The sequence below is a fragment of the Labeo rohita genome, chromosome 13 (assembly GCF_022985175.1).
Source record: "Labeo rohita strain BAU-BD-2019 chromosome 13, IGBB_LRoh.1.0, whole genome shotgun sequence".
NCBI lineage: Eukaryota > Metazoa > Chordata > Actinopteri > Cypriniformes > Cyprinidae > Labeo > Labeo rohita.
Window position 1 is genome coordinate 25,753,144 of NC_066881.1, and position 24,680 is coordinate 25,777,823.

A 24,680-nucleotide genomic window follows, 5' to 3' on the forward strand; every position below is an offset into this window, starting at 1 on the left:
AAAATTAGCACAGGCCCACTGCATTGTGCAATTTTGAATCACTATTTTGTCCCTCCGAAGTCCACTTATAATGTTGGTCAAGGTTTTGTGCACAAAAATGTGTCTGCAATCTCATACCGAGTAGGTGCTCCTTTAGTAATGGCTTTGTGACTGTTAAAAAAAAATATGCTCTATACTAGGGGTGGGCAATATGACAAAAATATCACAATATGAGTAATTTTATTTCATTGTAACACTAACTTCACTGTAATTTCACTTCTCTTATTGTTTGTTGAACATGAATGACAGACAGCAGGAATATTAGACTGCTGTCACTTTAAGAGCTGCCCAGATCCAATATACTGTTAAACGTGTTTTCTTTCTCAGCTGTTTGCTTTCATTTAAGACCTAAATTACTGTATTTATGAGGATATGCAAAGAGGGGATTTTGACACATACAAGTGTGTATTTAATGGTTCAAGTCCTATAAAGTGGCAAAAATAACTCCCAATACTCCCACGCTTTGCGATTGCGGTCTTTACGCATGTAGCGAAATGAGTTTTTTTACTGTTGATTGTATTTCAATGACTTGAAATCACTTGTTTTTAAACCACAATGCTTCAAAATGCACGTAGCACAGCAATGGCATGAGACAATAGTCCAAAAAATCGGCTGACTAATTCCAACCAGTTATTTGTGTCTACCGGTATATTGCCCACCACTACTATGAAGTCAGACATACTACGTTTCACATGCTCTTTTTCACCTACTATATACCAGACAAGTATGTGATTTCAAATGCAGCCACTGAAATATCACATGAACCATTACTAACACATACACTAACCTTCTCTCTTTCAGGCTGATGTGACTCCTGCAAAAGAGAACTCTGTGTCTTTCAGCTCAACCAATCAGATCATTAATCAGCAGCAAGAGACTGACCAACCACGGTAAGGGGTGTACGGCTGCGTTTGGAATAGCATGCTACTGGCATGACCTGCCGAAATGTGCAAAATACAACAGAACATTTACTCTCAGTTATTAACAGTTAGTATGGAAGCTCGTTTCCGCCACTGGAGGGGAAAAAAAAAAAAGATACTTGTAGGTTTTTCCTCACAATTGTGACTTTTTTTCCTCAGATTTGCATGATTTAAACTCACAGTTGCGTGGTATAGTCAGAATAGTGGGATATAAACTCGCAATTCCGAGAAAAAGTTAGAATTGTGAGATAAAAAAATTTTCTCTCGCAAATAAGTTTCTCTTACAATTCTGTAAAAATGACTTTTTTCTCAGATTTGTGTGATATAAACTTAAAAAGGCATGTTATGAAGTCAGAATAGTGGGATATAAACTCACAATTACAAGAAATGAAAAGATTTATGAGATAAAAACTCGCAATTCTGACCTTTTTTTTCCTCAGATTTGCATGATATGAACTCATAATTGCGAGTTACAAAGTCAGAATAGCAGGATAAAAATTCAGTTGCAAGAAATAAAGTCAAAATTGTGAGATAAAACCTCACAATTCTGACTTGCTCAGATTTGCATGATATTAACTGACAATTGCTAGTTATGAAGTCAGAATAGTGGGATACAAACTCAATTCCAAGAAATAAAGTCAGAATTGTGAGGTAAAAATGACAATTCTGACTTTTTTCTCAGAATTGCATGTTACAAAGTTCAGTTCTTAGTTGGATAAAAGATTGATATATTCTCGGAAGTTGCAGGCTTATACTTTGCAATTTTGACTTTATTTTTCAGAATTCCAAAATTTATATAATGCAATACTGACTTTATAACTCACAACTGCAAGTGTATATCTCACAATTCTGAGAACATAAGTCAGAATTTTGAGATGTAAACTTGCAATTGCAAGAAGAAGAAGAAAAAAAAAAAAAAAAAAGAGTCAGTATGGTGAGATAAAGTGTCACAGTTACCTTTTTTAAAACTTTTTAAGTGGTGAAAACAGGCTTACATAGTTTCATGTTTATGTAATTTTTTTTTCTTAATATTGAGAAAATCTCATTTAAAGTTGTCCAAATGAAGTTCTTAGCAATGCATACTGCTAATCAAAAATTAAGTTTTGATATATTTATGGTAGGAAATATGTTCATGGAACATGATCTTTACTTAATATCCTAATGATTTTTGGCATAAAAGAAAAAAAGGTAATTTTGGCCCATACATTGTTGGCTATTGCTACAAATATACCCATGCTACTTACGACTTAATGGAATATTGCAGTGTTTATTATGATTTTTCTATGCACATAGAAAAAAATCATTTAAACGTAATAACTTAATTTAAACTTATTGACTTTAAATGAACTAACTACAAAGTTATTGTTTTTTTATAATGCACAAGATAAAATTCTGAAGCACATTTCAAATAATTGTTTTAGATTACAACTCTCTCCCATCATCTTTTTAATTGTAACTGCAGTTTCAGTTTAGTTAATTTTAGCTACATATTTAACAGCACTTACCTCTGAGCCTGCAAATACATCTGAGATGTCTGCAGAGCCAGTAGTATGCCATTCCAAACAACTTCTGAAATCCAATAAAAATGTCAATAAAATTACGTGCAAAGTTATCTCTGTGCTGAACTTAAAACAGTGTAATGCCAGTTAAGTGCACTCCAAAGTTGTAATGTGTGCATGTTGTTGTAGATCTGCATACAGAGCGTCTGGAGTCCAGCGGGCTGAAGCAGTGTGGCACGACAGTGAAGACAGCGAAGGACCCTGCAGTACAGTCTGACACACTCGTATGGCAGCAAAACAATTAATATTATTATCATACACTGGGAACTTCTCTACTTCATATAGTGAAATCACTGTAATAATCTGAGATTACAAATGCCGACTTCTCCTCACTGTGAATTGCCAGCACCCTCACGACAGCTAAACTCAACAAAAGTCTTCCAGCATGATCTGTCCTGTCAGAGAGAAACAAACACGTTGATGTAACCGAATGCACATAAACAGAGGAATAAAAACGTTCAGTAGAAAATAAGACTGCGAGTTTATTAATGAGTCTCATGGAGAACATGGTACAAAAGCAGTTACAGGCCTTGAATGCTCACACTCATACACGCACACGCACACACACACACACACACACACGCACACACACATACAAACAAACAGTGAGTTTTTGGGAATTACTAACACTTCAAACCAATCATCTCAGTGGGAGTGGCCAGGATGAGAATCTACACATACAGGATGTGACATCACTACAAAACACTGCAGTCCCTCTATGGCTGATCGCCTCGGAGACCATTTCCGTGGTCGATTGAGTAGGAATTGCTCTGGTGATGAAGCCCTTCCTGTACGGACCTGGTTCGGTTGATGGAGCGGACCTGAATGAGAGCAGGAGGCGTGATTTACAATAGAACATTCTGACCGCGGCGCCGTGTCCCAAAGTTCATGAGTTTGGGAAACAGCCCCGACGGTTGTCCTGACCAGCCCAGAGGACGGGGGTTAGCAGGACAGGGTCATAAGGTCACAGGATTGTGAGTTTGAGTCCTCTGCTTCTGTAACAGTACTGCCCTAAAGTGCAAAAAAGGCTCACCGCACACTATTAAGACACACAAACTTGACACTGGTCCACACCAAACACTCTACAACAGTGTGTGAATCCGGTGGGTCTCAGACTGAGATTGTCAGTAGATACATCAGCAACTGGGCCGCCACGGCGCCGAGGTGAGTAGTGAGGGCAGATATGTCACTCTGTACAGAATACTTGAAGCGCACGCGCACGAACGGACGACGAACGGAGGTGGAGTCTAGACGTTTGTTCTAAGCATGGTCAAGGCGAATGCTTTCAGACACTTAAATTTGTTCAGTACTGATATCGAAGGCACGTTAAGAGTCTGGTGCGGAAATCACGGGGCGTAAGTACAGGGGGCGGGGCTTGTGATGAATCGACGAATAGATGAGTACGCCTTTATGGGGAGGGGTTAAGACATCATATTGGCTTTAAATAGTGTAAGGAAAAAGCTCTGTCAAGAGTTCACCTGAAGGGTACAATCTCTGGTCAAGGTCACGGCTGTGAGTTAAAGGCAACCGAAGAGAGGCGTGCTGAGGGTGTTCGGGTTGAACCCTGGTTGACCTTTGACCTGCAACCAAATAAACATCCACAGCAGAGTCTGACGGTGGTGAAAGGCCTCGAAGCAGCATTTCCATCAGTGAATGTGCTGAGCACATGACCTTGCGTGAAAAATGAGTGATAATCACATTCCTCAAGAGTGTCTTCAGGTTTGTATTAGCATCAGATTGTCTGGTTCCAGGTTAATGTTGTTAAAACACACACACTCGCGCCTGTATTTTAGTGCGTGATGCTTTTATTCGTTGCTGTCCCTGTTGTCGACTAGCGAGAGAGTGTGTATGGATGGCTGTGAGAGAGTGTGTGTGGATTGAGAGAGTTCTCTCTTGTAAGTCTTGGGCGGCAGTTTTGGCAGCGCAGGGGTGGAGTTGTGCCGAGGCGGGATGGGAGGAGCCGGAGTGGGTGGGGGCAAGTGGACCAGTATGGGTTGGCTGCCGCTGGGCGTGCAGGGGCGCCGAGGCACACGTGGAGAAGGCGTGCCAGGGGGCGGGGCACGGGGTGAGGGCGTGCCGGGAGGGGTGTTGGGAGTGCTAGGCGAGCTGGTGAAGTCCCAGTGGAAACGGCCTCCTGGAGACGGCTGCATGTTCACGGGGTAGTTGATGAAGATCTCCGGCGGTCGTTGTGGAACTGGCGGAGGTGTGTCCGGCAGGGGGTCACGGGGCGGAGGGGGCGGTGGGCTCGGAAGTGGCCCGTCTGACGGCCCGTTGATCACCGGAACACGTGGTTGCAGACGAGGAGGCGGTGGCTGTCGTGGTGGAATGGCGGGAGGACTTTCGGGCCTGGAACTCAACTGAAGACAAAATGCACTTGTGTAAGTGTGATGGCACAATGTGATACAATGTTGAAAGCCTGTGAAACTGACTAAATATTTTAGTAAAGCAAAAGCAGAACAAATCAAATACAAAGACATTCTGAAATTAATAACAATGTTTTCAAATTTAAAGAGATAGTTCACCCCAAAATAAAAATTTGGTTACTACTACTTACTAATTAATCATTTTTATAATAGTTGAAGAGAAGAAATTGTTGAATAAAGTTGTTATTTTTGTTTTCTTTGAACACAAAAAGTATTCTTGTAGCTTCATAGCGTTACGGTTGAACCACTTATGGTCACATGGACTATTTTATCAATGTTCTTACTACCTTTCTAGGTCTTGAACATGTAAACTGCATTGCTGTCTATGCATGTCTATGTTCTTTCTGTTCATTTTTTTTTTTTTTTTTACATTGTAGGTCTACATTTTTTAAATATGGAAATCTTTTTGGTTGTACTACTCAGTAACTTCCAAAAATAGTCTTAAATCCAACTTGAAAAAGAATTGTAATAAGACTAGATCATAATCACACCAGAAAAAACTAAGATATAGTGTTTTTGCCATATCACCAACCCCCATGAACTGCAACATGCTGCAACAAGTTTGATTCCTTCTAGTAAATTCAAGTTTGTTTGAAAGTCCATGAAACCATAAAGGTAGGGATGCACTGATATTAAGCCAACTAATATGACATTCTTTTGGTCTCTATACCCTATATTAAAAAAAAAAAAAAAAAAATACAAGGAAAACACAAGTATTAGTAAGGACCCAAAATGAAAGCAATTTTGAAAAGTGGTATAGCATAATCTATTTAAAGGAATGATTAGAGATAGTTCACCCAAAAATTGTCATTAATTACGCACCTTCATGTCGTTCCAAACCCAAAAGACCTTCGTTCATCTTCAGAAATCACAAATAAAGATATTTTTGATGAAATGAGCTTTCTTATCCTGCATAGACAGCAACACAACTGACACATTCAAAGCCCAGAAAGGCAGTGAGGACATTGTTAAAATAGCCCAGATGCGCTGTCCCTTGTTTTCAATCAGAGGAATGCACACGCATGCTTTCTTTGTGCACAAAAAAGTATTATTGTAGCTTCATAACATTAACAGTTGAACCACTGATGTCACATGGAGTATTTTAACAATGTCCTTACTACCTTTCTGGGCCTTGAACATGTCAGTTGCGTTGATGTCTATGCAGTGTCAGCTAGCTCTCGATTTCATCAAAAAAATCTTAATTTGTTTTCTGAAGATGAATGAAGGTCTCTGGATCGACATGAGGGTGAGTAAATAATGACAGAATTTTTTTTATTTTTGGGCGAACTATCCCTTTAAAATAGACTGCATTTTGTAGTCAAATATTTTGTTAAAAGCAGTTTGTAGCTATGTTGTCAACTCTTTAAATCATGAATAGCATGTATAGTTTCAAAGAAATACAAAATTAACTGTTTCTTGAAAAAATAAATGTTTTTGAGAAAGTAACTTCCTCAACACTGTATGCAAGTCACCTTGGTCTCTGAAGAGGTATCTTTCCTGCGAGGAGGTAAAGGAGGGGGTTTCAGCAGCTCATCGCCAATCAAATGGTGTAAACTGCCACACGACACAGACTGAAATTCTGACAAAGAAAGAAAACGCAGTCTTACAGTCTGTCAGATAAAGTAGGAGAGCTCTGGTTGGGGAAAATTATGACGTCACACTTACTGGACTGGGGCAGCAAAACTGGGACAAATATGCTGTTGTTACCTGCAGAAAAACAAACAAATTGACTTGTAAGCATGTCTAGGGAAAAAATGCTGCAGAAGTTTACTAGCTGACCCTTAACCATTGAGTTGCAGCTACTCCTTTCTCTCACCATAGGAGCTGCTCAGGTCAGGATCCATGAACACAGAGTTGAGGTCAGAGCTGGCAGACTGCGGAGGTGTGGGTGTGTTTGGAGAGGTTGGGAGAGAAGGGGGGGTCTCAGGTTCTGTTTCTGCGATGCTCCTGAAGGTGATTTTGTGAGGTGGTTCTCGTTCTAATGGCACTGGGTGACCTTTCAGCGTCCCTCCTCCTCCTGACGCCTGCCGCACCGGCCGAACGCCAGGAGACTTCAGAGAATACATAGTCTTTCTAGGCTATAGGACACAACAGAGTCAGTTGTAAAACCAGCATACTTTTATAAACTTAAACCACCTCACATTACTCATCAACACAGTGAAAACACAACACATGATCACTCTATTATATTCATGTCAAGACATAAATCTCCTTCTCATACTATCAATGTGCAGAAAGCAGCCATGGATCAGTAATAGGGATGTGCTAAACTACAGATTTATAAAATTGATTAGTCAGGAGTTGCCTAAATGACAAGCATCAACATGAACTCTACACACAGAAAATATATTTAAAAAATTTCACACAAAAATTATTTCTAACAGATGTTATAACAGTATTCTTACTATTATTATTGCTTCTATTATTAGCTGCAATTATTTAATAATTACAGGCTAAAATTAACTAATTTAAGCTAAAAAGTCAAAAATAAATATCTAAACAAACAAACTCGGCAAATCTCACCAAACTCAACAAAAAAAATATTGCTGCCGAAAGTGAATGTAAATATTTTTGCTTGTTTTAATTTTTTAATTTTAAAAATGATGAATTTAGACATATTTATACAAAAACTCACAAATCTAGGTGGCTGTTTGCAGTTCCGTGGTTCGATCTCTAGAGATTTGTTGAACAGGTAGTCACAAAACTCCTTCTCGCCCATGTTTCCCATTGGATTCAGATTCTCAAAAAACCTCTACAAGACAAACACACAGTTGAACTCACATAAACTAGACAGAGGAAAAAAAGGTGAGAGTGAGTGATGAACATACAAACCTTTATATCGTGTTCTACTTTGAGGCAGTAGGGTTGGTTCTGGTACTGCTGGATTTCTCCAGTGATTTCTGCTACTTTGCGTCTTTTGCTGAAGTTGATCAGTTCTTTTCCATCACGTTTCAGAAAATCCGGATTTCCCTCTTCAGTCTTTAGAATGTTAGTCAGGTAGATACCTGAACACACACAGCAAACAGACAGGAAACGTCACATATGCGCGCACACGTACACACAACTTTATTGAAGACTGGACTAATGACTGCTGAAAATTCCATCACAGGAATAAGTTACATTTCAAAATATGTAACAACAGAAAACAGTTCAATTTTGTATTATAATTCTATTTTACGGTGTTTTTGACTAAATAAATGCAGCCTTGGTGAGGATGGGAGACTTCTTCCAAAGCATTAAAAAAAAATAAAAAATTACCACCCCAAACTTTGTGCATTTGTAAATACATGCTAGTTTGTTACAAAGCAGCTGTTTCTCTTACCAAAGAAAGGTACACAAGGCGGGTTGATGGATTTGAGCTTGGCGAGGTATTTCTTAAAATGATCCTGACTGAGTTCAACAGCTTCCTCTAGAATCCTCCTCTTCCTCTCAGGCACGGCCTACATAGACAGAATAAAACCACATATTCTGTTATTATCGGTCAATTACTATTCCAAATCACACTGTGAGTGCAGTGTTAATTTTGACAGTAAATTGATTTAGTCTTAGTCATAGTCTTTTGATTAAAACACGATTTAGTTTCAGTCATTTTAGTCATCTGAATTGTTCTAGTTTTTGTCTATATAAGATTTTAGTTTACTAAATCTACAGTAAATTTAGCCAGCTAAAATTATATGGCCTTATTTACAGTTTAATGCATTTATTAAGCATTGCTCTAAAATGACCAAACTCACCGTATAGGTTTAATACTAAGGTTTTATCATGATAGACACAGATTTAACTGCTGCAACACACAACATGCCTTTATATTAAAATTAAATGAAATTACTTCTCATAAAGAAACAAGAACATGGTCTTCTTTTCAATGTAATACCAATGGTTGTATAGGCTAATTATGCATTCTTTATAATAACGTGTTTACCACATTCTTCATTCTTTCAAGCAAACGTATTAATTAATATAAATAAATTTAGATTAATCTTTATTAGGCTACTAAAATTATTCAGGTCAAGAGCAGCAACTGATTTTCTGTCTCTCTTTTGTTGCTTGATTACCATCAATGCCACAAACAATAGCAACTAAATTAGGCTGCTGTCCCTTTAAAACCAAACACATGGATGGAATGTACTGATACACGTCCGACACTGTTTACGTTCAGACGTAACAGAGTGTGTTTATGTGAATACTTTTAATGCATAATGAACGAACAGGTCACCTCGAACGTGTGGTCAAGACGATACACCGGTACTGAGTTGATGGCGCTTACAATCTCCAAAACTCCATTAAAGTTATTGAGCTCTTGAAACACCTGCAGGATCTCAATAATACGAGAGAATACAGCAACCCTCTCATCCACATTTTCAGCCTCTACTATACACCTGAGTGACAGACAGAGAAACTTATATAAGAATTTATCACATCAAGAATGGAGCTGATGTTGCAATATAAAATGTGTTGTGCTGTTTATGGAGATCATGCAGTTGGCTAAGAGCTAGCTACTCACTTTTCAAACCACAATGTGAGGTTGGTAGTGTGTCGAATCATCCTTAGCAGATTGGGAGAATTCTTCTCTTTATCTTCCTTTGTCCAAACGCTTCCTACCAGCTCAGATGGACGCACGGCTCTGTGCACACAAATGTACAATAGTCAGTCAATGTACCATCTTTCTTACACATGCTTAAGCCTATAGTTCTGATCGGCTCACCTGTACAGATCAGACTCTAGAAGTGTTAACTGACGAGCAATTTCTATGGGATGAAGGGTCATGAGGTCAAAGGTGTCAATGCTCCCAGGACGGCTGATGTGCCATTCAATAGGAGGGGGCGGGCTCTCAAAGGTGATGTTGTGACTGATGCCATTAGATTGAGTTTGTTTCTTCCGCCTCATGATTTTGATGATGGACTCCACCCACTTGCGCATCGATTTACCTGAAAAACAGAATAAAAAACATTAGTATCTAAACTTGTGCATGTGCCATTGTGTATGTGTTTATGTATGAGCATCTGAAAGACATTCAGTAGAGTTAGAGTGTGTGTATGTACCTCTAAGTTGTGTGGTGCTGGTGAGGTATTCTTCAAGTCCACAGCTGAGTTCAGGATCATTCTCAAAGTCATAAAAGTGATGTTCTACCCACTGACGGAACACATTCAGAACCCTAATGACACACATACAGACATCAGACCGACGCGCTCACAGACACTATTAGTGTTGATGGACAGCAGGACTGTGTGTGGTGACATGAACTGAAATGAGCACAAGATGAAGCAACAACATGATGGTTGAGTCTTACAAAAACAATAAAAAGTAAAAATAAAATAAAAAATACAATATATATATATATATATATATATATATATATATATATATATATATATATATATATATATATATATAGACACTACTGTTCAAAAGATTTTTTTAATTTTTAAAGAAGAAATTAATATTTTTTTAGCGCTGTCAAACGATTACTCGCGATTAATCGCATCCAAAATTAGTTTTTTCTTACCTAATATATGTGTATGTTATATAAATAAATTTAGATTCATCTTTATTAGGGCTACTAAAGTGATTCAGTCAAGAGCTGCAAGTGATTTTCTGTCTTTCTTTTGTTACTTGATTACCATCAATGCCACAAACAACAGCAACTAAATTAGGCTGCTGTCCCTTTTAAACCAAACACATGGATGGAATGTACTGATACACGTCCGACATTCTCCAAACTGTTTACGTTCAGATGTAACAGAGTGTGTTTATGTGAATACTTTTCAAAATGGATAATTCAACACCATTTTGTGTGTATTTCTCCATTAAGGAGACGTGAAAAAGTACTTGTTCACTGCGTGAGAGGTGCTGCTTCAGTGCCTGTGTTCCAAAAACCGGACCAAATTGAGTTCTTTGCGTCATCAAATTTGTCCATATATCTGCTCTTCTCTTATTCCCAGATGTTGACATTTTTGAACGTTTTATGAGACATGCAGCAAATGTATGCCAGCTTATGTCCTGCTGGACATCAACAGGCTGTGTTACAGTTAAAATGTACACATCTAACCTTTTAACGGCGCAGCATATTCATATTCATATAAAGACACGCATATATAGGATATATTTTGAAAATATTTACATGCATATATTTATAGTCACGTGATTTATATTACATAAATATATTTAATAAGTAAACATTACATTTTTCTTAAATGTATCTATGCATATGTGTGTATTTATATACACGTAATAAATATACACAGTACATGCATACATTATGTAAACAAAAACTTATTTTGGATGCGATTAATCGCAATTAATCGTTTGGCAGCACTAATATTTTTATTTAGCAAGAATGCATTAAATGTATCAAAGTGACAAAGACTTTTTACTGTTACATTACTGCAAAATATGTCTATTTCAAATAAATGCTGTTGTTTTGAAGTTTCATTAAATCAAAAAATCCAGAAAAAAATGAAGCAGAACTGTTTTCAACATTGATAACTGGAAAACTTTCTTGAGTACCAAATCAAAATATCAGAATGATTTCTGAAAGATCATGTGATTGAAGACTGTACTAAATGTTGCTGAAAATTCAGCTACGCCATCACAGGAATAAATTGCATTTTTAAGATATATTCAAAAAGAAAACACAAGTGCAATATATGAATGTGCTTTGCGAATGAGAATGTGTATGTTTTACCTGAGTTGGACAGGCTGCACATATTCTCTGCGAAATCTCTGAAGCTCGGCTGCCATTGGTTGCTCTCCATTCCAAAGTGCCTCTAAGTCTGCTTCTGATGGCTCTGGCTCTGGAATCTCAATCCTGAAGCATCAAGGGAAACAAATAAAACTAAATTGCATGCATATACTGTACATCCTAACATGAAAGGGAAACACAACAAGCAACAGCAGATAATCTTAAAGGATCAGTTCCAGAACAAAAATTTACAGATAATGTACTCACCCCCGTGTCATCCAACATGTTCATGTCTTTCTTCAGTCGTAAAGAAATTACGTTTTTTGAGGAAAACATTTAGGGATTTCTCTTCATGTAATGGACTTCTATGGTGCCCCCAAATTTAAACTTCCAAAATGTAGTTTTAATGCAGCTTCAAAGGGCTCTAAACGATCCCAGCCGAGGAAGAAGGGTTTTATCTAGCGAAACGGCTGGTTATTTTCTAAAACAAAAATACAATTTATATACATTTTAACCTTAAACGCTCATCTTGTCTAGCGTGTGTGAACTGTTATTTGCTGGTTATGACAGGCTACGTCTAAAAAAGCCCGTCTCATTTCCTCTTCCAACTTCAAAAACATCCTACATCGATTTTTTTTTTTCCTTAAAGGGTGTTTGATCTTCTTTGCATGTTCACTTTGTAAACTCTGGGTTGGTACTTCTGCAGCGATGTAGGATGATTTTGAAGTTGGAGGAGAAAATAAGATGGGAGTTTTTAGACGTACCCTAACTGTCATGCCCGGAAAAAAGTTAACACAGAGCTAGACGAGACAAGCGTTTGAGGTTAAAAAGTATTTAAATTGTAATTTTAAAAAAATAAATAACGAATCGTTTGGCTAGGTAAGACCCTTACTCCTCATCTGGGATTGTTTAGAGCCATTTAAAGCTGCATTTAAACTGCTTTTTGGAAGTACAAATTTGGGGGCACCACAGAAGTCCATTACATGGAGAGAAATCCTGAAATGTTTTCCTCAAAAAACATAATTTCTTTATGACTGAAGAAAGAAAGACATGAACATGTTGGATGACCAGGGAGTGAGTACATTATCTGTAAATTTTTCTGTAAAGTTCTGTAAAACTCCCTAATGGACATGCACACATTTGTGACCCTGGACCACAAAACCAGTCATAACCAGATTTATACATCATCTGAAATTTGAATCAATAAGCTTGCCATTGATGTACAGTTTGTTAGGATAGGACAACACTGTCTTTGGTCGAGATACAACTATTTGAAAATCTGGAATCTGAGGGTGCAAAAAAAAAAAAAAAAAAAAAAAAATTATACATATATATATATATATATATATATATATATATAGAGAGAGAGAGAGAGAGAGAGAGGAAATCACCTTTAAAGTTGTCCAAATTAAGTTCTTAGCAATAAAAAACATTACGTTTTGATACATTTATGGCAGGAAAATTACAAAATACCTTCACGGAACATGAACTTTACTTAATAACCTAATGATTTTTGGCATAGAAGAAAAATAGATAACTTTGACCCATACAATGTATTGCTGGCTACTGCTACAAATATACCTGTGCTACATACAACTAGTTTTGTGGTCCAGGGTCATATTTTAGAGTGATGGCAGAGCTGTGAAAAATTTTACAGAATTCCTCTCTTCGTGTTGGCTGAACGTGTGAGACGCAAGGGTATGTGTGCTTTACCTTTCAATCAGTAGTGTGAGCAGTTCTTGTGGTTTACAGAAAGAACGGTACGTAGTCAGAAACGTACGCACGAAATTTGGGTCTGTGTGGAAAAGAAGAAAAGTACGTACTTATAAAGGCACTCAGAAACACACAAATAACAAAGAAACACACTAGCAGGCAAAAAACAGAACTTTTGATCTAAAGCAGTGTTTTCTTCTGTACCTGCATACATGTGGTATGTCAATCTCTCAATAAGCTTGACAACTGTCCCGGCCTTAATAATAGGAATTCCAGTCTTGCTCTGCGCTCCCTCCTCAAATACAATGTTCTCCTCAGAATCCTGTATGGCGAACCGGTAGACGTCCGGTGACGGCAGCCTCAGCGGTTGCGCTTGTTCCTCGCGGTGCAGGACGGTGTCCAGCATGCGGTCCAACGTTGGCCGGTACTGCAGTGTGACCAGCGCAGCCATCCACGCACACTTCTCTTCCGCTGAACGCGCGCTAAACACGGCACCGCTTTCCTCGCGGCCCACCAGCTCAAACGCGTGACGAAACTCTGGCGAATCGTCACGATCTACAATGCGATACTTGCGTAAAACAAACTTCTCTTTCAGACGAAACTCTGCCCCACTGCCCGCCCCTGGCAACCTGGAGCTCTGATTGGCTTTGCAGCTTATCATGAGGCCGTCGAACAGAAAGTTATGGCGTTCGTGCTTGGCTCCGGCTCGTAGGAGCGCCCCCTCCATGATGAACTGGCTGCAGCACTGGCCGATATCTCTACCCTCCCAGCCATCAATACTCCTCTGGATGTCATTCATACGCTTTATTGCTGCCTGCTTACTGCGTGATGCACGACTATATAACCGATACAGTGGCTCCCTAAAAGAGAATGTCACAAGAGAGATGAAAAGAGGAATTGGTATAGACACATAGTTGTGCAAGCCCTGTTGTTTGTGTTACCATTGTTTGCGCCGCGGTTGGTGTTTAGCATATATGCGTTCAATGCTGCATTGTAGGTTGATCAGTGCAGTCTGTGCCTGTTTTAAACACTCTCTGTCATCTTGTTCTTCACTGCACTCCTGCAATTGCTACAGAGACAATGATACACAAACCTTAGTTAACACATTACACAGCTGTAGGTTACTGATTGAGTGTGAAGTGTGTTTAGTACTCACCTGTAACAGTTCAAAGTAGTGCATGCAGTGGTAAACGGGAACCATCATCAACTGAGGAAGCATATACTGCACTGCCTCCTTAAATCCCTCTGCAATTGACTGAAACACACAAACACACCACAGGGGACTGAACATCTGAGCTCATGCCTGCAGAGATGAAAGCTTTGATTCCAACGTCCGCCCTCGCCCTGTCCCCACAAGTCTCTTTTTACATTGTATTATTTGCCTTCAAAATGTGGTTACATATGACTTCCTAGTTCAACTAATAAAACAACATGAAAAAAAAAAACAACAACTAAAGTTTGGGGAAAAAAGAAAATGAAAAAAAATTCTCAGTGTCTGGAGACTTTGCTTATTTTTAAACAGATTTAAATGTATTAGGTATGTAGCAGGTATAAGTGATCCTGGAGCACAAAAAAGTAGCATGGATATATTTGTAGCAATAGCCAATAATACATTGTATGGGTCAAAATTATCAATTTTTCTTTGATGCCAAAAATCATTAGGATATTCCATGTTCTATGAAGATATTTTGTAAATCTGTGAATGTATCAAAACTTAATTTTTGATTAGTAATATGCATTGCTAAGAATTTCATTTGCACAACTTTAAAGGTGATTTTCTCAATATTTTGATGTTTTTGCACCCTCAGATTCCAGATTTTCATTAGTTGTATCTCGGCCAAAAATTGTTCTATCCTAACAAACCATGCATGAATGGAAAGCTTATTTATTCCACTTTAAGATGTTGAAAAAAATTGACCCTTATGACTGGTTTTGTGGTTCAGAGTTACATATATTAATTATATGTGACTGATATAAATATAAATATCAGATGAAAAACATACATTAAAAAACATAACTGAAAATCAGAAATGCTGGCTTGGCAACTACTTGGAACAGCATAAGTTTTACTATAATTGCTAAAAACTATTTTAATTTCAAAGCTATACAGCAATATTAAAAAAACAAAACAAAAACAATATTAATAAAACTTAAGCTAAACCTAAACCTAAAATGAAAATTGAAAATATAAATGTAAAGCTTCAAATATTAATAAATACAAAAAAAAAGCATATAAATAATGCTAAAATAACACTGCCAGTTATCTACCAATATTATTACTTTAATCTATTGGTAACACAATAAGGTTCATTAGTTAACATGAACTAAAAACAAACGATACATCTACAGCATTTATTAATCTTAGCTAAATTTAATTTCAGCATTTACTAATGCATTATTAAAATAATAATGTGCTTGTTACCATTAGTTGATGCACTGTGAACTAACACAAACAAACAATTAACAACTGTATTTTCATTAAAGATTATTAAATAGTGTAATAAATATACTGCTCTGTGTTCACTCATGTTAGCTAATACATTCACTGTTGTTGTTTACTGATGTTAACAAATGCACACTTCTTTCCGTGTATTTTTCCCCCATTTACTTTATCATTGCTGTTACATTAAATATGTAATTTATTAACACAGTTAAATGTAATCTTTAGCAAATCTAAATATTAATATCCATTTTTCATATTGTGCATTATAATACTGAGACACCTAAATTCACTTTAATGTGAAGCATTTAAAACTTATTTTGAATTTATTTAGACAAGATGTGACCCTGGACCACAAAACCAGTCATAAGGGTCCATTTTATTTTTTAATTGAGATGTATACATCATCCGAAAGATGAATAAATAAGCTTTCCATTGATGTAGGAATTATGTTATTTATGTATGTATGGAATTATGTATGGAATACTATTGTTATGATATGACAATATTTGGCTGAGATACAACTATTAGAAAATCTGGAATCTGAGGGAGCAAAAAAAATTCCAAATATCGAGAAAATCGCCTTTAAAGTTGTACAAATGAAGTTCTTAGCAATGCATATTACTAATCAAAAATTACGTTTTGATACATTTACGGTTGGAAATTTACAAAATATCTTAATGGAACATGATCTTCACTTAATATTCTAATTATTTTTGACATTAAAAAAAAATATATATATATATATATATATAATTTTGACCAATATATTGTATTGTTGGCTATCGCTACAAATATACCTGTGCTACTTAAGATTGGTTTTGTGGTCCAGTGTCACAAATGGTACAGAATTTTAATATCACCAAAAAAACAAAATTAAAGACTGAAAAAAAAGTTTCAACCAAACAGAGGCCAGTGTTGGTGCTGACCTGGAAGTACAGAGCAACAGTGGGGCGGGACATCAGAGTGTTGAAATGTTGACAGAATTCTTTAGAGAGGATGTCCTGAGAGAGTGTCTCATAGGGATCAAACGCCTGCTCCTGTACACAACACATAAACACACAAACATTTCTAACAGTGCAGTAATTCTCATTTTTCGACTCTTATGACTATTTTTCATTTTCTATACCTCAGCGAGGTCTTCGAAGCAGCTGCCCACAAGGGGGTGTGGACTCCCATCAGCTGTCATTTCTACAGCATCCTCAATGAGACCCAACAGCTTAACTGTTAACTCATGAACCTCTAGAATATTACTGAATGCCAGCTCCACATCCTAAACACATTGCGGAGAGAGAGAAAACCGAGAATAAATGACAATGAAGAGAATGCAAACAGCTAATCTCTGCCAGTATGAATATTTATTTCCATCAGCTCATGTTCCGATTGGCCGGAAAAGAACGCACCTGAGCAGAAAAGTGTTTGCTACTGTGCGTAAAGGCTTGGCGGAATACTTTGATGATGAGATCGAGTTCCCGCAGATACTGACGCTCCTCAGCGATCTCCAGACGCACAAGGTCATCATATGTGAGCACACCAGAGGAAGACACCTCCTCTACACTCTGAGACACCAGCCCCATCTCCTCTTCCTGATCGAACATATCCATTAAAACCTAAAGGAACACACACACAAAAGCAATACCAATCAATTACAACTATTCTCTATACCTTATTTAGTTAATCTGCATAAAACAGTCATATTTAAAAATAACAGCAACAAGAACAATAATAATATCAGATTTTATAATATAACAGATAATACAACAGGTTTTTGAAGAAAACATTCCAGAACTTTTCTCCATATAGTGGACTTCAATGGGAGCCAACGGGTTGAAAGTCCAAACTGCGGTATCAATACACCTTCAATACAAGGGCTCTTCACAAACCCAGCTGAAGAAATAAAGTATCTTATCTAGTGAAACGATTAGCCATTATCTTAATCCCCTTGATCCCCATCGAAGTCCACTATATGGAGAAAAATCCTAGAACGTTGTCCTCAAATACCTTCATTTCTTTTCAACCGAGAAAAGAAATGCATGAACATCTTGGATGACATGTGACAACATATTTTGAATTTTAAAATTAAATTTAGTGTAACCAAGACATATAATGACTTAATTGCTGATTCTTAATTAATTGCCCAATTTGATTTAATTTGTAATTAAATTACAGTTTAAAAAGGCCTTTCTTCATCATATTTAAAGGAGAAGTCCACTTCCAGAACAACAATTTACAAATAATTTACTCACCCCCTTGTCATCCAAGGTGTTCATGTCTTTCTTTCTTCAGTTGTAAAGAAATTATGTTTTTTGAGGAAAACATTTCAGCATTTTTCCCCATATAATGGACTGATACGGTGCCCCAATTTTGAACTTCCAAAATGCAGTTTAAATGTGGCTTCAAACGATCCCAGCCGAGGAAGAAGGGTCTTATCTAGCATAACGATCAGATATTTTAATAAAAATAATACAGTTTATACTTTTTTTTAATGTCAAACCCTAACTGTCTTAAGCCAGAGTAAACAGAGTTCAAGGACTGCAAGGCAAGACAAGCGTTTGAGAATAAAAAGTATTTAAATTGTATTTTTGTCTATGTAAATAGCCGATCGTTTCACTAGAAAAGACCCTTCTTTCTCGGCTGGGATACCACCGCATTTGGGATCATCTGAAGCCGCATTTAAACTGCATTTTGGAAGATCAAACTCAGTGCACCATATCAGTCCATTATATGGGGAAAAATGCTGAAATGTTTCCCTTAAAAAGCATAATTTCTTTACGACTGAAGAAAGAAAGACATGAACATTGTGGATGACAAGGGGGTGAGTAAATTATTCGTATATTGTTGTTCTGGAAATGGACTTCTACTTTAAGAAGAACTGAACTGAGCTAGATGATGACATCATTGAATCCACTGATTAACTGCTTTTACCTGAAAATTGAGTGTTTACTGTTGCCCTTTTGCATTATTGATGTACTATTTCCTATTTAATACTGTACAGCCACTTTGTCACAATTCTGTATTGTTAAAGGCGGTATATAAATAAAGGTGACTTGACTAAGACACATTACAAAGAAACAGTTGTATTAATTGTCATAAAGGTGTATCATTGCTAAATTTATTTTTTTTTAATAACTTCACTCGTAACATCCTTCCAAGAAACAAAAACTACACTCACACACACACACACAAAAACATTCTTGCATTTGTGGTTTACGGGGACTCTCCACAGGCGTAATGGTTTTTATACTGTACAAACTGTATTTTCTATCACCCTACATCTACCCTACACCTAAACCTAGCCCTCACAGGAGACTGTGCACACATTTTGAATTTCATAAAACACTGTTTAGTATGTTTTTTAAGCCTTTTGTTTTACGGGGACACAGGAAGTGTCCTCATAAACCATGTTTACGTTGTAGTACCCATGTCATTTTACACATTTGTGTCCTCATAAACCACAAACGCCGGAACACACACACACACACATTTCTGACCTTGTCAGCACACATGGAGACAGTGATGTCTTGCTGGCTGATCTCATAATGTCGAATGTTGCTCACATAGTTTCCAGCCAGCTTGAGGATGTCGGCTGAGATGTACTCCAGCACAGCAACAATATACAGACACACATGATAGTCGATCTTATAGCCCAGCACCTCCTACACATACACACACACACACACACACACACAGAAAAACAAACAAACGTGTTAATCTATCTAGCCTAGCAGTATGTGAATGCTGAGTATGTGTTTGAGGTTTTCGCACCTTCAGTAGTGGATGTATCTTATCAACGGGCAGCAACAGTGGGTTCCTTCGCTTGCGCTTCTCTATCGCACCCTGAGCGTCTGACATGGCCCATTTATCGATGGGGTTCGGGAACGTCTTCTGGACACGATCCTGTGATTACACATCAAGACAAAGTCAACAAAACTGATCAGACACACACATACTGAAAGGCTGTATGCATTTATTTGTATGCAAGTACACTACCAGTCAAAAGATTTCTGTGAGCTCTTCCGCTCACCAAGCCTGCATTTATTTGATCCAAAATACAGCAAAAACAGTAAAAGTGTGAAATATTTTTACTATTTAAAATAACTGCTTACTATTTGAAAATATAATAAAATATAATTTATTCCTGTGATTTAAAGCTAAATTTTCAGCATCATTACTCCAGTCTTCAGTGTCACATGATCCTTCAGAAATCATTCTAATATGCTAATCTGCTGTTCAAGAAACATTTATTATTATTATTATTATTACCAGGATTTTTTAATGAATAGAAAGATCTAAAGATCTGCATTTATCTGACATAAAAAGCTTTTGTAACATAATACATTATACCATTAAAAAGCTTGGAGTCAGTAGATTTTTTTTAGGGGGGAAATAAAATATATACTTTTATTTATTTTAAATTGATCACAAGTGACAATAAAAAATGTTACAAAAGATTTTATTTTAGATAAATGCTGTTTTTCTGAACTTTCTATTCATCAAAGAAACCTGAAAAAATTCTACTCAGCTGTTGTCAACACAATAATAATAATTATAATAATAATAAATGTTTTTGAGCAGCAAATCAGAATATTAGAATGATTTCTGGAGGATCATGTGACTGGGGCAATGATGCTGAAAATTCAGCTTTAGAAAACAGTTATTTTAAACGGTAAAAAATATTTAAAATGATATATACAAACAAATGCAGGCTTGGTGAGCAGAAGAGACTTAAAAAAAAAAAAAAACCCATAAAAAATCTTATAGTTTAAAAACTGTTGACTGATAGCGTATAGCATCTGTATAGCACAATTGCTGCCAGCTGACACATTTCTCTCATAGTATACTATACTGCATATCATAATACCACCCATCCCTGGTGTGTGTGTGTGTGTGTGTACCTCGACATCAGCTATTGTTCTGGGCTGTGTAACACACAGCTTGTTTAGGAGCTGTAGTATGAGCGCCTCAATGTGCTGGAGTGCGTCTTCTTTAGCCGACAGGTTTGGATGCACTTGTAACTGCACCTGCACATATTAAACAAAGCAATGTTAAAACTTCATTCTAACACTGAACCACAGATGCATCTGAATGGCATCACCAAGAAAAAAGCACATAAAAAAAAAACGCTCAAATAAAAACTAATAAAAAATCTGGTCTGTGATCACAGCTCTCTCACACATTTATAGATAGACACACTGTTACAAAGGAAGCATGACGTCATCTGACATATGCAGACACGCACACACCTTCTCAGCTCTCAGTTTGGTGGACAAATGAAACAAAAACCTCTCTTTCCAATTTTATCCCCCTCCCACCTTCCTGGGCTGTGTCCTGAAATAGGAATGCAGTCTGTTCAGGTAGTGTGGCAAAACCAGTTAAGAAAAAAGTGTCAAAGAGAGAGAGTGCAAACAGTAGTGCCCTTAAATATAAAATAGCGCTTGTGTTATGAAGGGTGAAAGGTTAAAGGTGAGCACAGGTTCGGACACACATTTAATGCACTTCTCCAGTGAAATACTGACCGAAAACACAAAGCGAATGCATGCAAGCACATACACACACCACACAAATACACAGATGAGAGATGGCTTGTGCTCTCTGCTCTAGTGTCTGGTTACATGCCGTCCTCCATTAGGCACTGAGAGCTACTCTACTGGGACCCCACAACACACATACACACACGCAGATACAAACACACACTCTACCCCTCTGTCTTCTCCAGGGATGGGGGGATGATAGTAGCAGACAGAAAAGTATTGATGTGGAGAATGGGAGAGCAGGCAGAGAAAATGAGAGATGTGAGCGCTACATCCAGAGTGAAAAACATGCAGGATGAGATTTTAAAACGATGCTTTGGATATTTACATCTTGACGTTGTCAGTTTGAATTAATAATAATAATTATTCACCCTCATAACATTCCAAACCTTTATGTACTTACTTTAAAGAATCCAGTCAACCAGTTTTGGTTACTACTGACTTTAATTGTAAAATGACCACTGAGACATTTCTTAAAGTATCTTCTTTTAAGCTCCACAGAAGAAAGAATTAGGTGAGCTTGAATTTTTAGGTGAGCTTTCCCTTTTAGCAAAGAAAAGTGAATGCGTTGTGTATAGCTGAAGTTCTTTATTTGTCTCAGCGTGTCACATTTATTTTTAAGGATTCATTTGGCTGGAAGCAAAAATCATTTTCAGCATCAGATCAGATGCAGCCTAAATCTTCCTTTCACAACCAAAAACATTCACAGACACCATCTGCTCCGACAGTCTCCCAACGGTGCTGAGATATTTTTCTTGCAGTAGTGAGAAAAATACGACGAAAGGGAGTCTGGAATATATTTTTCATTTATTCTGGTAGGGAAAGCCCTGGAATCCCTCAAAAAAAGACCAAAAACACACACACACACACACACACACACACACACATACCTAGGTAGTATAATTTTTAATTTTTAAAAGGACTAGCAGTGCATGATAGTTAAACATTGGACTGCTTGGTCAAAGGTAAAGTCCCATCAAAAAGTGAAGGCCAATCAACTGAACTCTCCAAAGTAGACACTAGACCAGACATATCTTGTAAAAGTGTGTGTCAGCCATTAAACCATCACTGTATGGTGTTTAGGCCATCAATATAATATTAAATACATTCTTTGCAACTTGCACAGCTGCATTCCTGAGTAACATCTCAAAGCAGACACTATACAGAACTGTGCAAATCACATGTGACCCTGGACCACAAAACCAGTCTTAAGTAGCACGGATGTATTTGTAACAATAGCCAAAAATACATGGTATGGGTCAAAATGAATGATTTTAAAAAAAAAATCGAGATAAAAATCATTAGGATATTAAGGTAATTTTCCATGAAGATATTTTGTACATTTCCCTACCATAAATGTCAAAACTTGTACTATGCATTGCTAAGAACTTCATTTGGACAACTTTAAAGGCGATTTTCTCAATATTTAGATTTTTTTTTGCACCCTCAGATTACAGATTTTCAAATAGCTGTATCTCAGCCAAATATTGTCCTGTCCTAACAAACAATACATCAATGGAATGCTTATTTATTCATTTTTCAGACGATGTATAAATCTGTTTCACACAAAATTTAACCTTGTGACTGGTTTTGTGGTACTGTGTCACAACTCTAGATTTCAGTTCTGCAAAAACACTCTTTAAAACTCACTCATTGCGCTTGAGATTCAATACAAACATTAGGAAAAGTGTGAATGACGGACCGAGCAGGGTCAGTACCTTTCGCAGCGCCTGCACGAACAGGCCTCGCCATTTCGCGCTGTTCTCCTCGCTGGAGCCGAAGTCGTGCTGCATGCCTGCGGCCGCCGCCCGCGCTGCTCTGCATCGGCCCCGTGCGTTCCCAGCACCGGGAACAACCTCCCAAGTTTAGCCGCTCTCACGGCGCGCACACACACTCAAAACAAACTCAAACTCTACCACATATACGGGCCAGTAAGGCGTTTGGATACGCGAAACACTTCATTCTGTGGCGAAAAACTATTTGGGAATAAAACTGAGCAGTTTTAAAGAGTGTAAAAGTGTCCGGGTCTCTGTCCTGACAGCCGTTGGAGTGTCGCGGTTGTCGTGCGCTAATTAGCCGCTAACGTACACCGAAATTAGCCGCACATGCTAGTCGGGCAGTTCGCCCAGCTGCTCCTCAAACAGGACAGCCGATGTCATGTCTTTCACAGAAGGGGAAATGCAAAAAGGAGGCGTTGAGTGTCGTCGGGCTGCTGTGTTGTTGGCTGCAGTTAACAGCAGCACATCTGGCGGCGCGTCGGCGGCTCTGTGGCCTCGAGACTCTTCATGAAGCGCGGGAGCAGGAGTTTCTCCAGCGCGACGCTGTCATGTTGTGGGAGTCCGTTGGCTGGGCATATTCCAATCACAAGAGCGACGCCGGAATCCGTTACAATCCGACGAAAATTCGGGGAGTGCTAATGTCTTTGTTTTTGTTGTTGGCAACGTCCCGATTCAACTCCGATGTAGTGCGCTCGTGTCCATGACGGTGTAATCACAGCTGCTCACTGTGCGGCGCTTCCCGCATCTGCGCAGCCCCGAGGGAGGGAGCAAGCGAGCGAATGAGCGCAGCAACATAGCACATACATGAGATGTCTTATTTTGGCACAATAAACACACACACTCTCAAGCGTGCATTCTAGAAGTATTTTAACAATAAAACTATTGTATGTGGCTTTCAGTAATCGATAGTGAATCATCTTGAGTACTTGAAAAAGTTTACAAGCTCCGTAGCGCCCTGCCAGTGCTACTTCCATATATTATTTGTTATTTTATGATTATTTTAGTCGCTATATAGCTAAAAATCCCCCAAATTTCCAGTCAACCACTGCCATCGTGTGGTCAAGAGCGGAATGGTCAAGTAAGATCATGTAAACATTTCACGGATCTGATTATGGAGAAAATTTAAGCAAATTATGCTTCAGAAAACGGGATCTCAACTAGGTGGCCGGGGCCCACAGCAAACCTGCAAAGGGGCCCCAAGATGACTTGATTTCAGATAAGACAAAACATGCAATAAAATAAGCTATAACAACTAAAAATCATTGTCAGCAAATTCTTTGAAGAACAAGGATTCATAAAATAAGTGTGATTTTTAGACCTGGAAAATTAATGTAAATGAATAAAATATTACAATTTCATTATAAAACAAATAAGATTAATGATATTAATGGACATTTCTGTAAAGAGTAGACATTTTTATAGTTATGTCAAACTTATAATATAAACTTAAAATATATACACTATCAGTCAAAAGTTTTTGAACAGTAAGATTTCTAATGTTTTTTTTTTTTTTAAGAAGTATCTTCTGCTCACCAAGCCGGCATTTTGATCCAAAGTACATCTGAAATATTTTTACTATTTAAAACACTTGCCTT

The 24,680-nt window shown here is 37.7% G+C and overlaps 2 protein-coding genes across 2 annotated transcripts in view; one reads left to right on the top strand and one right to left on the bottom strand.

The window, feature by feature from the left end:
• Positions 1–3,001, top strand: part of LOC127174998 (uncharacterized) — a 14,809-nt gene extending 11,808 nt beyond the window's left edge. Inside the window, exons 15-16 of the mRNA XM_051125781.1 lie at positions 841–929; positions 2,648–3,001. Of these exons, the coding sequence (XP_050981738.1) occupies positions 841–929; positions 2,648–2,735 (177 nt within the window). The 3' untranslated portion in view covers positions 2,736–3,001. The remainder of the gene's footprint in view (positions 1–840; positions 930–2,647) is intronic.
• sos2 (son of sevenless homolog 2 (Drosophila)) lies at positions 2,981–23,906 on the bottom strand. The gene is made up of 23 exons (XM_051125780.1): positions 23,026–23,906; positions 20,672–20,797; positions 19,542–19,673; positions 19,268–19,432; positions 17,180–17,386; positions 16,906–17,049; positions 16,706–16,816; positions 14,493–14,591; positions 14,278–14,405; positions 13,541–14,196; positions 13,337–13,418; positions 11,627–11,749; positions 9,984–10,096; positions 9,647–9,869; positions 9,446–9,565; positions 9,158–9,320; positions 8,264–8,381; positions 7,774–7,946; positions 7,577–7,693; positions 6,758–7,019; positions 6,607–6,648; positions 6,414–6,520; positions 2,981–4,875 (listed from the first exon to the last, which is right to left on the bottom strand). Exons 1-23 carry the CDS (start codon positions 23,098–23,100, stop codon positions 4,324–4,326), a joined length of 4,038 nt encoding a protein of 1,345 aa, XP_050981737.1. The 5' UTR covers positions 23,101–23,906; the 3' UTR covers positions 2,981–4,323.
• Between the last annotated feature and the right edge of the window lie 774 nt (positions 23,907–24,680).